The 13,327-nt window shown below is 41.9% G+C and overlaps 1 protein-coding gene across 2 annotated transcripts in view; it reads right to left on the bottom strand.

The window, feature by feature from the left end:
• Window positions 1-2,462: 2,462 nt before the first annotated feature.
• The window catches only part of taok3a (TAO kinase 3a), a 95,374-nt gene continuing 84,509 nt past the window's right edge, over window positions 2,463-13,327 (bottom strand). For both annotated transcript variants that reach the window (XM_084054042.1, XM_084054043.1), the window contains exons 17-21: window positions 12,518-12,721; window positions 10,208-10,447; window positions 9,381-9,593; window positions 7,039-7,221; window positions 2,463-4,454 (exon numbers count right to left, since the gene is read on the bottom strand). In XM_084054042.1, the coding sequence (XP_083910168.1) occupies window positions 4,293-4,454; window positions 7,039-7,221; window positions 9,381-9,593; window positions 10,208-10,447; window positions 12,518-12,721 (1,002 nt within the window). In that variant the 3' untranslated portion in view covers window positions 2,463-4,292. The remainder of the gene's footprint in view (window positions 4,455-7,038; window positions 7,222-9,380; window positions 9,594-10,207; window positions 10,448-12,517; window positions 12,722-13,327) is intronic.

The following is a 13,327-nucleotide window of genomic DNA, read 5'->3' as shown; positions in this document are numbered from 1 at the left end:
TTTGTTGCAACTGGAAGGACATGACACGTACAGAAAGGTTTTCCATCAAACAATTACTTGCATGAGTGGTCTCCCTGATTCAAATCCGTTGTCAAGGTAATTGATCGGCCAAAGGTTAGACTTGCTCTGTGTTGCAACATACATTTCTGAACGTTGACATAATCCAAGTTTATTTTCCCACTTCAAAACTTTCTTTGGCTGTGTGCTGAAATTTGAAACAACTTCCAAGTATAATTGTACATTTTATCAGCTATAATATAGCAGACATTAAGTCTGACCAAAAATGTTCTGACATTATGTTGATATGAGGATAAGACCTTAATGATGTTGACGATATAGTAATCTCAAGCAAAGAATAGGTTACCTATTTGGGCTGTATTCTTGACGACAAACTGACAGGTGAAAAAATGGGATCAAAAGTGATAAAGAAAGTCAATCAAAGAACAAGAGTTATGGGCCAGATTTCCTCTTTTGTCAACAAAAGTGATATCAGTTGGAGCCCTCATTCAATGCCATTGTGATTCTGCTTGCACCCCTTGGTTCTCCAACATCTCAATGTCATTCAAAACTAAGCTTCAGACCTCCCAAAACAAACTGATATGACCCCTACTTATCCGCCTTAAAGCAGCACTATATAACCTTTTTTTATGAATAAAATGTCTCCATGCTCTTTTTTTATTGAGGCATTTAGATCGTGTCAAAGGTCATGTCTCACCTAGACACAGGATCTGACACGAATTAGGCCTGGGTGTGTCCCAATATCCACTGCCACTCTACTCTCCAATCACCATGGAGCACTTAAAAATACAAACTGTGGCCCTGTAAGGCCGTAACAGTTGCACTGTATTGTCACACTTAAAGGAGCTAGCGCAGAATGATGCTCAATAATGTAACTAATCCTTGCCAGCTAAGACCCGTCCTCCTGAAAACACTGGACGGATCCATAAGGAAAAAGCAGCTAGAATTCAGGCTTAGCACTTTTCAGTAAATGTAAAAAAGAACCTGTGATTCCAATACATCCAATGTAATCACAAGCTCTTATTAATACTTTTCATTGGACTTTTCACTTAATCACTTTCAAATTCACTTCCAAAATGTAAAAAATAAATACTTTGACTATTCCAACGCGCCACGATGCGTTGTGAGCTTGTAGATCTGCTATTTTTTGTTACTTTTACGTGACAATGTTGTATGACTAAGTAGGTCATTCATTTATGAAAAAACATAAAAGGTTGAAATGTTTTTTGCCCCACAGCGATGGAGGGGAAGGTACACAGGCTGGCCCTCCAGGGCTGAAGCCCAGCTGAGCCCTGCAGGTACAAGGAAACAAGTGGTGGAAGAAGTACTCGCTAATTTATCACACTAAAATCACAATACAAAAGTCCTGTATTCAAAATGTATAAAAATCTTTTGGAAAAAAATTAAAGCTCACAATGCGTCACTCACAAAAGCTCACAATGCTTCAAGTCCTGCCACAGCATTCCTTCTGACTTGGCCATTGCATAAAAGCCTCCATTCCTGCTTTTACAGCCATTCATTCTAGTGGATTTGCCTGCATGTTTTGGGTCAGTCATGCTGAAAGTTCCACTTATGATTTAGCTTCAGCTTGTTGACAGATGAAACATTTGCCTTGAGTATTCTCTGGTAGATTCATGGATAATTCAGTCATGCTTTTATATTCTTTTTTGGGAGCGGAGACATTTTCCTTCCTGAACTCCCATCAGTGGTGCTAGAAGTACTTTTTACCCAAGTAAAAAAAAGCAATACCACAATGTAGAAATACTCTGTTACAAGTATAGAGTCCTGGATGCAAAATCTTACTTGAGTAAAGATTTTGCTCTGAGATTCAGCGTCATTCAAGCACTCTTTTTTTTTCAAGTACAGTACTTGAGTAAATGTACTTAGTTACTTTCCACCACTGCCTCCTATGTAGATCAAAATGTGTTCAGTTTGTTTCTGATGGTTGCACTTTCAGATCAACTGAGGCCACGTAAAGTAGAATTTCTATCAGTCTTGTACAAATCAGCTGTCAGTCTATTCTGCTCTTTTATGACCATGTTGTCTTACGCTGTGTAAATGTTCGTGGAATATTTTCGGAGCCAGTCCAAATGATAAAAAAGGTCATCAATCGAATGTTTGTATAGCCTGAGAAAGTACGGTATTAGTCTTGGGAGCCACACGGCACACTGGTTTTCAAACAACTCACAAACAAATTGGCCAGTACTTTTCCAGTTTTGTTCAAAGTATCAGTGATTGCATTCTTGCTGATTGGACAAAATGGATTAGATTTTTCTGGACAATACTCGTTATTGCAATATGTGATCATGATTATTTATACGATCTCACTTGGTTCAGGATGGTAGGACTTGGTTCAGATACAGACATCCTGATCAGAGTAATGAATTATTACTTCCACTGTAAACAAAGGCAAAATAATGTGGAATGCATGGGCTTTAATAACAAGGATGCACTGCATAGTTTGTGTGATGAGCACTTTATTTACAAATATAATTAAAAGCTCTGACAGATTCCATGCTTTCTTTTAACCTGGAAAAGAAATTAAAGTGCATGCAATAATAAAGCATCATACTGATCTGGTTGATAAGAAAATACACAGCTTGAGAGTTGTGGTTAAAGCCAAAAAGAGAGAAGAAAAAATAAGAAATCAGAAAAAGAAAATGTGATTTTCAAATAGATTCCAATGACAGATTGCTGAATTTGAAATGCTCTAAGAGGAGGGGGCAGAGAAAAGAATTGCTTTTTAAAAAATCTGATTTGAGTAACAGTTAAAATACAATACGAAAATAAGTAAAAGCTCTCCATAAATCCTTCTATACACAAAATACAAGCCCACCCCCCAACCCACCCCCCCCGACAAAGCCCTTTGTGCTAGCTGGGAGTTAGAGTACACGTGGTAGTATTCACATTGGCTGCCAGTGTGCAGAGAAATCAGTACGATAAAGCACTGCTTCTCAACGTCGGGGGTCCGGGGACCACCAAGTGATCCATATGGACCATATGCGGGGTCTGCAACTCAGAGAGCATAAGAACGGAACCACGTTTGGTTCCTTTTGTACACTCTCAAATTAACACGATATTCTACCGTGTAGATTGGTGTCCCAGAGATAAAAATGGTAGGAGGTCCGTGGCCTGATGCAGATCAACCTGGGGGTACTTGAAATGAAAAAGGTTAAGAATCACTGAACTTAATTAACTATACTGGAACCCCAATCTACTCTGTAAAATCCTCAGTGTTCATTCAACGGACCCGCAAGGGTGCTTTTGGACCCCTGCTGGACCCCGAACCCTACGCAGAGAACCGGTTGCGATACACAATGTACCATGAAGCACCCCCCTCAGTGCCCGAGTCAGTAATCAAATTCACTTAAAAGAGTCACATTTATTAGAAGCGTACCATTATGTACATCACGACATTTTTTTCTTTCAAAGTATCAAATTATTGAAATTTGCTGTAAAAATTTCCTGATGAATTAAAGTACCAGAAAAGTGGCGAAAGAAGCAGCGCCAATGAATGGCTGCGGAAGGAGTAATAGTTTTGCGCTTGAAATTCTTTATTTATTTATTTTTATTATAATTTTTTTGCATGGCTCGAGAGACAAATTAACTCTTACAAAAGCACAGTCTCTGATCGATTTCACTCGTGGAACCGCCACTTTTCTCTCTCTCTCTCTCTCTCTCCCGTTTTCCACTTTTAGTCACGCCAAAAGTGTGATCATTGCACAAGAAACAGCGAACACTGTGACAAGGTTATCATAATTCTTACAAAAACATGACAACTACAAGTTATCCAGCATTGGGTTCTTTTTTTTCGTGTGACACCAACGAGAGGAGGGGCAGGGATTGGTGACAGTAGGGGTGATGGTGTCGGTGGTCTCTACAACCTGTTGCTGGCTGAAAACGCTCCGGCAACACAGGACAACTTGGAAGCGAGTCCTTTTTTTGTGTGTGTGTCTGTGTGTGTGTGTTTTTTTTTGCGTCTGTGTCTTTTTGAGTGAGGCTTAACTTATACTCCATCATGTGGCGGTGTCGCGCGCTGATAAAAAACTAGCAGGCCTACAAGCTCACGTCGCGTCGCGGTATGAGCTTGTCGGTCTGCTATTTTCGACACCGGTGCGCGACCAAGTTTTAAATCAAGCTTCGGGACATCAGTAGCTGAACGCCCGACCCTGTCGGGTCGGCTCAACATGGGTAAAGGGAGAGGAGAGGCAGCGGTGGGGGGGAGGGGGGGGGATTGAGGCAGACAAGATGGCGGCACCGGGCGGGTACCCCCCTCATCTGTAGTCGTCCTTGGAAAAGTCCAGAGCCCCGAGGTTGCAGAAGCCCAGACGCATGCTCTCCATGTCGAAGGTGTCCATCTCCCGCTCCTGGCGCTCCAGCAGGTGCTTGATGCGGTCCGTCCGCTCCTTCTGAAGGGAAACCAGCTCCTCTTCAATCTGGGAGGAAAGGCGGAAAACCAGAAAACGTGGCAGGAGTTACAAAATAAAATGTATAAATAAATGGTCATATAAATAAAATAAAACCCTACAGGGAGAGCAAGGAGAAAAATAAATCTAACAGCAAAGAGAAACACGTTGAGGATAGGAAAAAATGTAAGATATCTAGATTATCTACATAATATACACATATCATACGATACGATATTTAGGTTATTTGTCATGTAAGATCTTTACGAAGCCTAAAAGGCAAACCAACATTTTTTTTAAATTTAATTTATGTTCCAATGTTCAAAAACTAATTGTTAATAGCATTTATTTGTATGACAATTAATCGTCAATTATGTCCATTATGTAACACCATGTATTACATAAATACTTTATCTATATACTGTATGTACAATGTATATATCTGTATTTGTTTATTTAGCTTCTTTCTATCCCATTTCTCTTCTGCTCTCACTCTACCTATATCCTCTCTCTTCTCACGGAATACCACAACATGATGGATAGAACACACAGAGAGAATAATTGCATCCAACTTCTTTGCACCTGGAAACCTGTGATGTGACTAAATAAAGCCGATTCCGTCAAGTAAAACGCCATGATGGTGACAACCCTTAATAGAGCTCCGCAGAGACGAAGAAAGATCCGCAAAGTGCGGTACAGCAGTATGGTGAACTACTGAGCATGCACAGAACCCTCCAGACTCTGACCAGGAGGACAATAGCACCTCCAAAACCATGACATCATCCCAGTCTCTCTGCATGCAGGTCAGAGAACGGCCAGGAGATGGCGCCAGACCGCCACAGGTCATAATACGGCACTAGCCGGGGCTGACCATAACCGGATCAGGGCAGCATTTGAAGACATAAATAAAAGCCTTCTCCTTTGTTGTCGGAGCGCTAACCTAGCGCGCCGAGGCAAATGACGTCGGCCACTTTAGAAGGCGCCGACGACCATTGTCACTTGGCCCGTTCTAATCTTGTCACCGTCTCCGTCGTTGATATGCGCGGCAGATGGTCTAAGTGGCCATGTGAAAAGGAAGGGGGTCCGCAGGGACAATAAGGGGTTATTTAGCGCCCCCCGGTCCCCAAGTAAGCATCAATCAATACGACGAGTGTCTATTGTGTCTTTACATGATCCCTTTAAGATTTGGAGAAATCGTTTTCATCTGATGCATTAGTGCCTTGTATCCATTCATTTTTAAATAATTGATGTTTCACTGGTCAATAATTGTCTCATTACAATGAAGAATAGGCTGGTGTCACAGCACATATAGGACCAAAGTTGACATCTAACGATTTGGCCACAATACGAGGGGCGTGTGAGAGGAATGGATGTGTCTGCTCTCTGCTGGAAGGCATGCCACTCTCATCACCACCTGTTGTGAGCCTGTGTGACCGCATCAATGTCTGTCTGTCTGCCTGCCTTCCTGTCTGTCTGTCTGTCTGTGGTGTACATGCAAATGTAGATCTGAGTGCATGGATCAAAAAAGCACATCATAAAAAGAATCAGAATCAGTTAGCCTGTCCACAATGGACGTTGTTACGACTAAAACCTGACGACAATGTGAGGTTTTTGGAGCCAAAACTGATTCTGAAATTACTAGGCTAAAGTGTCTGCTTATTGCATTCTGACAAACGTGTGCTCTGATGTATCAGGTAGATATTTAGTTAGTTTTACATCAGCCACTATACTGTATACCGTATATATATACAAAAGTATTGATCAAGTGGTTAGTTATAACCCATTTGCCTCGAGCAGCGGTTCTCAACCTGTGGGCCCCAAATAATTGGTAAAACACAAATTCTGATGATAATATGATATTAATATAAATCACGTAAAATAAAATGTCATATTTTTTTCTATAAAACTAGAACATTGTGTTTTCACAAATGTGATACTGATCGATAGGAACTTAAAAGTATTTTTTGGCTTTTGGCTGCCATGTTAACCCATTCAATCCGGGAATACATCTGTGTCAATTTAGATTTCTTTGGCTATTCAAAAATAGCAGAATTTACACGCGCAGAGTGCCACGGTATGAGCTTGTAGATCTGCTATTTTTAAATAATCGTGAAAATGTGTGCAAATCTTTGAAAACATATATACATTTTTAACTCAAATCTTTGCTTCTGGGGGTCCTTGACAAAAGTTTGAGAACCACTGATATTATAGAAACATAAGTTTTCTTATGTCGCTAACAAAAAAAGAATCTCAGAAGCAAATATTTGAGTTAAAAATGTTCGCTTTAAAAAACATATATGTATTCAAAGATTTGCAGAAATGTTCACGATTTAAAAAAAGAATAGCAGATATACAAGCCCATAGCGCAGCCCTCTGGGCCGCGCTATGGGCTTGTATATCTGATATGTTTGAATAGCCCAAAAGCATAAAATAATGATTATAGCAAAAAATCTAAAATGACAGTATATGCATCCCCGGATTGAATGGGTTGTTAAGCAGTCACATGGGGGTGGGGGGTGGGCTGTGAACGCTATTTGAGAGTTTCAAGCAAAAAAGGGTGGGGGACCACACTGGCCTAGGGGGGCTTTTACGGTCCTCATCTGACCCACTGCACCTTTTGCTCCAGGTGTGCGCGGCGCAGCGACACCTTCTGCTCCAGCTTGTGCTGCTCGCGCTCGTGCTGCGCCTCGGTCTGCATCTTGATCTTGCTCTGGTAGGCGTTGAGCAGCTCCATCTCCTGCTGCAGCTGCTGCCGCAGGGCCTGGCACTCCGCTTCCTGGGCCTCGTCCAGACGCAGCTGACAACCCAGAGGACCGCCATGGACCACCGCGGGGGGACGGGGAGGGGGGGGACACATACAGAGAGAGAGAGAGAGAGAGAGACTAATCATTATGTGTATTCCTTCATCGGTACCGGTTTGACTTCGGACAGCAAACGACTCTCAGACAGCAAACAATACAATTATGGAGCTCACACACAAAAAAATCACCCACTTCTTTACACCTGTAAACCAGTGATGTGAATAAAGTTGATTCTGACAACTTTGACAAACATGATGAACAGAGCAACTACCCTTAACCCATTGAGACCTGAAGCCGATTCTACATGTCTCCTAAATCTCAACAGTATTCTGAAAAACGTAAGTTTCTATATCAGTGGTTCCCAAACTTTTTCATGTCAAGGACCCCAAAATTATGTGTATTTGGCCGCAGACCCCCATCAAAATATTTTGTTCCAGGGACCCTCAGAAGCAAAGATTTGAGTTAAAACTGTTCGCTTTAAAAATAATATATATTCAAAGATTTGCACACATCTTCACGATTTTTTAAAAATAGCAGATCTACAAGCTCGTAGCGCGGCACTCGGTGCCGCGCTATGAGCTTGTATATCTGCTATTTTTGAATAGCCCAAAGTGTAAAATAATGCTTTTTAGCTCAAGTCTAAAAATTACACAGTTCCAGGTCAACACATTTGACCCTTGCATACGTGTGTACATACTCTATAACTGCTAGTCTTTCAATCTATTGCAATCTATTAACACGTTTCTGTATTCCCTTTAAGTGTACATATATTTGTTAGTTTTTTATGTTTTTTACTTGACGCTTGTTGCAATGTAAATATATGTTCCCTCATGCCTATAAAGCTCATTTGAATTGAATGAGCGGACAGGGTAGACGAAGGTGAAGGATGGAGAAATGAAGAGAGAAATCTGCATTATAGGAATGGAGACTAGGGTCCATTTCAGAGTTGAATTAACCCCCTGAATTAACCCATTTAGACCTGGAACGCATCTGTGTCACTTTTTTTATTTGAGCTAAAAAGCATTATTTTACACTTTGGCTATTCAAAAATAGTAGATCTACAAGCTCATAGCGCGTAGATCTACATAGCTTGTAGATCTACAATGTTTTTTTAATCGTGAAAATGTGTGAAAGTCTTTGAATATATATTATTTTAAAGCGAACACTTTTAACTAGAATCTTTGCTTCTGGGGGTCCCTGAACAAAATGTTTTGAGATGGGGGTCCGTGGCCAAATACATATAATATTTGGGGCCCTTGACATGAAAACGTTTGAGCACCACTGATATAGAAACATACGTTTTTCAGAAAACTGTTGGGATTTAGAAGACATTCGTAGAATCGGAACCTCAGGTCTTAAAGGGTCGTTAAGCCATGGACGCCCATACTGTACCTCCAAGTGCTCTCGGAATTAGACCTGTAAGGATTTCTAACAATCCGTAATTTAGCTCCATCTCAAGGACCTCTGGGGAGGTCCTCGGAAACCAAATTTGAGAAACGCTGCTCTACAGAATCTTTGGACAGCCTCCTCCAGAGGTCATGGACATGATACCCGAAACTAGTGTTGATTTTGACAGTAGATTTAGTTTTAGTCATAGTCTTTTGAATAAAATTCCATTTAGTTTTAGTCATATTCTAGTCATCTGAAATGTTTTAGTTTTTGTCTAGTTTTAGTCGACTAAATATCATAAGGTTATATAGTCGACTAAATCTACAGTTGATTTAGTCGACTATATAACCGGTGCCTTGAAGGCGTCGTAATAGCTGATTTTACACTTGGTTGCATGCTGAAAATAGCCGATCTACAAGCTCACAAAAATGCGTCGACGCATTTTCAGAGCGCAATTAACCAAACATAAAATGACTTGTCTTTTAGTTCTACTGGATCTCTTCTCCACTCGTCCCTCACTAACATTTTAGTCTAGTTTTAATTTGTTGACGAAATTGTCAATATATTTAGTCTTAGCTTTAGTCATCATAGCTTAGTTTTTATTTAGTTTTTATTTTAGTTTTCGTCAGTGAAAAAAGGTAGTCGACGAACATTTTTCGTCACAGTTTTAGTCGACGAAATCAATTTGGACAGCCTCCTCCAGAGGGTCATGGACATTTGGTACCCGATACTAAACGCCGAATGGCTGAACCTTTGAGCAACTCACCGCCTGCGAGGCCATCATCTCGTTGATGCTCTGCTCGTACTGCTCGGCCAGGATGGCCAGCTTGCGCGTCTGCTCCTCCTTCAGGGCCTTGAGCACTGACTTGTGCTCGGACTTGGGCGTCACCTCCATCTGGTGGTGGCGCAGGGCCTTGTACTGCTTGGTCTGCACCTTACACGTGTCCTGGAACTGTTTCTTGATCTGCAGCTCCAAGGCCTGAAAGCAGGAGGAGGAGGAGGGGATAAGGGAAACGCATAAGGATGGGAAGGTTGAAGATGAGACGTGTGTAAAAAAAAAAGGGTAATTCAGATCGCTGCGACTTTTTTCCACAACGTTCTAATGCTTAAATGTATGATCTGTCATACAATGGTCATGTGCCGGAAATATCAAACTTAGTTACAAGCTTGCACTATCTATAAACATATGACTGCCAAGTTGCTATTCTAGCGTCTATGTCCATGTAAATATAATCATTATAAGTAGCCGTGGGAACCAATGATTCCCGAGCCATGTGGCCCATAGGGCAGTAGCTTATCTCCCGTTTCTGTAGCGTGAGGCAGCTTGGTGTACAAGTACAACCCCTGGACAAGACAGTAGTATGTCGCAGGGAAGCATTAGGTCCCATTTTAGTGTTTGGTGTGACCCGGCCAGGGCTTGAACCCATAGCTCATAGCGCGGCACCGAGTGCCGCGCTATGAGCTATGAGCTATGAGCTTTTGGGGGTGAACTATCCCTTTAATGGGTTAAATAAACACTGTAGGCGCGGGCCGTCGGGCCTTCAGCGAGCGCACGCAGCCACACGTAAATTCCTCCGAGCTCCGCGCACGCACCTTGAGGTTCTTGGGCTGCTGCCGCAGCTCCAGCACGTGCTTGCGGTGGAGCTCGCGCTCGCGGCGGTTGTTGTACTCGATCTGGTTCTCCAGCTCCGTCTGGTGCTGCAGGCGGATGAGGTCCATGCGGAGCTTCTGCAGGGTCTTGAGCTGCCGCTGCTCCAGCTCCTGCGTGGATTCGTCGTGGCGGATCAGCATGGCGTGCTCCATCTCCTTCTGCGTCTTCTTCTTGTTCAGCTCCTATGAGCCACAAAAACAAAACATACCGGTGTCAGTGTTAACCGGGAACGCATCCGTGTGCCATTTTAAGATTTCTTTGGGCTATTCAAAAATAGCAGATACACAAGCTCATACCGAGTGCTGCGCTAGGAGCTTGTAGATCTGCTATTTTTGAAAAATCGTGAAAATCATTGAATATATATATATTTTTTTTCAAGCGAACATTTTTTAACTCAAATCTTTGCTTCTGGGGGTCCCTGGAACAGAATATTTTGAGATTGGGTCTGTGGCCAAAAACATATCATTTTGGGGGTCCTTGACATGAAGAAAGAACCACTGATTATAGCAACATACTTAAAAAAAAACTGTTAGGATTTAGAAGACATCTGTAGAATCCCCCAGAAGCAAAGATTTGAGTTACAAACGTTCTATGTAAAAAATACATATATTCAAATATTTTCAAAAACGGTCATGATTTTTCGTATAGTAGTTTCTGTCAACGAGTTGAGCAGGACATTCACACCGTTCTCTATTTGTATCAATAATGTACATTAATAGGCTTTGGAACAGCCTGCACTTCTATATTAGAAGTGATAATTCTATTGAGGCTTTTAAATCCCTTCTTAAAACACACTTTTATTCTTTAGCTTTTAATCACACTTAAGTTTATGTCTTGATCTGCTTGTTGTATGTGACGTGTGACTTTGTTGTTGTTGCACTTGCATTCTTTCCTGTTGATGTTTTTTATCTCAGCTCCTGTACAGCACTTTGGTCAGTTTGTATTGTTGTAAATGTACTTTATAAATAAAGTTTGATTTGATTAATAACATCTGACTGATTTGATTGTTTATTAGAAAAAGATGGCAACAATAGATCAAATGTGAAACAATTAACACTACCACCACCAGCAAAAGTATATTAAGGTATTAACGCGTGATCATTTAGGCGCTCGTAAATCAACCCAGAAACATTGTTGTCGTCTAAAACATTGATTCTCAACCCTTGGGAGGGTTCTAGAATAAAGTTTGAGAACCAGTGATTTAGGTGCTCGTAAATCAACCCAGAGACATTTAGCACTGTGGTCTAAAACGTGACTTGTGTTTGTCACTGTGTTTTATTTTTCTCAGGGCCCTCTATTACTTCCACCAGATTTACTCCACAGATCTGGAGATTACAGCATTGTTGCCTCGCTTTAGTTTTTTAATATGCTTAAGACTTAGTGGGGAAACACCTCCCTGCTCCGCAAAACAATAGACATCATTAGGACAGGAACAGTCCAGTGTGCTGGGAAAAGGCTCTTGGTTGCATGTCGCAGAAGCCGTTTGCAGCCCAAGTTCTACAAGTTCACATGAAGGTCAGAAACAAAAACTAGCGATAAGCAAAGGGAACATTTTCTGGTCTCCGGTGGGAAGGGAAATTACTTTTACTGTTCACCCAGCAGACGGCTGCTCAGATGGCTCAGATGAGCACACAGGGGGAGCCGTTAGGGGTTAACCCCTAAAACCCTGTATACTTTGTTAACCGTGGTCCCCCAGGGCTCTTCCTTGGCCGAAGATACACGACCTACAAGCTCACAACGCATTGCGACACGTTGTGAGTTGTAGATCTTCTATTTTCACCAAATGCCTTAGCATTATGACATGCCCAGACAAGTGGTTTAGTGGAAACAGACTAGGTGAGCTGAGGTTCAAACCGGCTACCGTCCGATTCCCAGACTCGCTATCCACTCAGCTATGGATGCCCCAATTTAATTACATGTAGGAGGCATTTGAAATCCAGTTCTTAAATTAGATATGGATAGATTTGGGCCAAGGGTCACAAAAAAACACTCTCAAATTAATATTGGCCCATAGTTGAACATATTATATATATATTTATATATAATATACAGCACAATCATGAGTGTTAATTTAACTCCCTTAAATCAATTTCTATACATTCTAAATTTTAACTATCATTTGACCAAAGTCACAAGAACAGCCTTTCATCACCCAAGAAACATGGTAAAAGTGAGACTTTTTTTTAAATCGCAAAGATGCAGAATTGCTAATACATGCCTTTATTACATGCCAGACTACTGTAACTCCCTACCTCTCGGATCTGCTCCTGCTCAAACTCGTGCCTCTTGACCATGACCTTGCGCTTGAAGCCGCGGCAGTTCCTCTCGTAGAAGATCCGCTGCTGGCCCAGGAGCTGGGCCTCCTCCTCGGCCTGGGAGTGCTGCATGTTCTCCTTGTGCTTGGACAGACGCTCCTGCTTCTCCTTCTTGGGTGTGCTGTGATCCTCGTTCATCTCCTGAAAAGAGAAGAGAGGAGGTGCAGAGGAGTTAGGTCACACTGGTTCTCTCTCACGTCTGGTCCTGGGGGACCACCACCACCAGCGGTCCAAATGGACCCGCAGGGGTCTGGAACTCAGAGAGTGTGGAAACAAATGTGACATTGACCAGTTCACAAACAAGGAAACCATGCAAGGCATCAACCTGCTCACAGGGAGCAGTTAGGGGTTCAGTGTCTCGCTCAAGGACACTTCGACAGCAACCCAGTACACTGCCGCCCCAGTACACTAATGCTTTTCTTTAGTGTACATTGGGGTTCTAGTTTAGTTCAGGGGTTCTCATTTTCTTCATTGAAAATGCATGTCAAGCCCCAGCATGCATTAGGCCACAGACCATCATTTTATGGTATTCTTTATCTTTAGGACCCATCTTTACACTGTAAAATCCTGTAAAAGTGTTAATTTAATTGCAGACGTGACGTTGAGAAACAGTCGGAGACAGAGTTAGGATATATAAGCTTACGGTTAGAGGCAGAGCAGGGAGTAAAGAGATAGGTTGCCACTAGTCTCGCGTAGCCAAACAACTATTCCACAATCTCCGAATGCTATATAGAGTCTGGAACTACA

The sequence above is a fragment of the Gymnoscopelus microlampas genome (assembly GCF_963454915.1).
Source record: "Gymnoscopelus microlampas genome assembly, chromosome: 4".
Taxonomy (NCBI): Eukaryota; Metazoa; Chordata; class Actinopteri; order Myctophiformes; family Myctophidae; genus Gymnoscopelus; species Gymnoscopelus microlampas.
The sequence above is the reverse complement of the archived record's forward strand: the minus strand, read 5'-3'. Positions and strand labels throughout refer to the sequence as shown.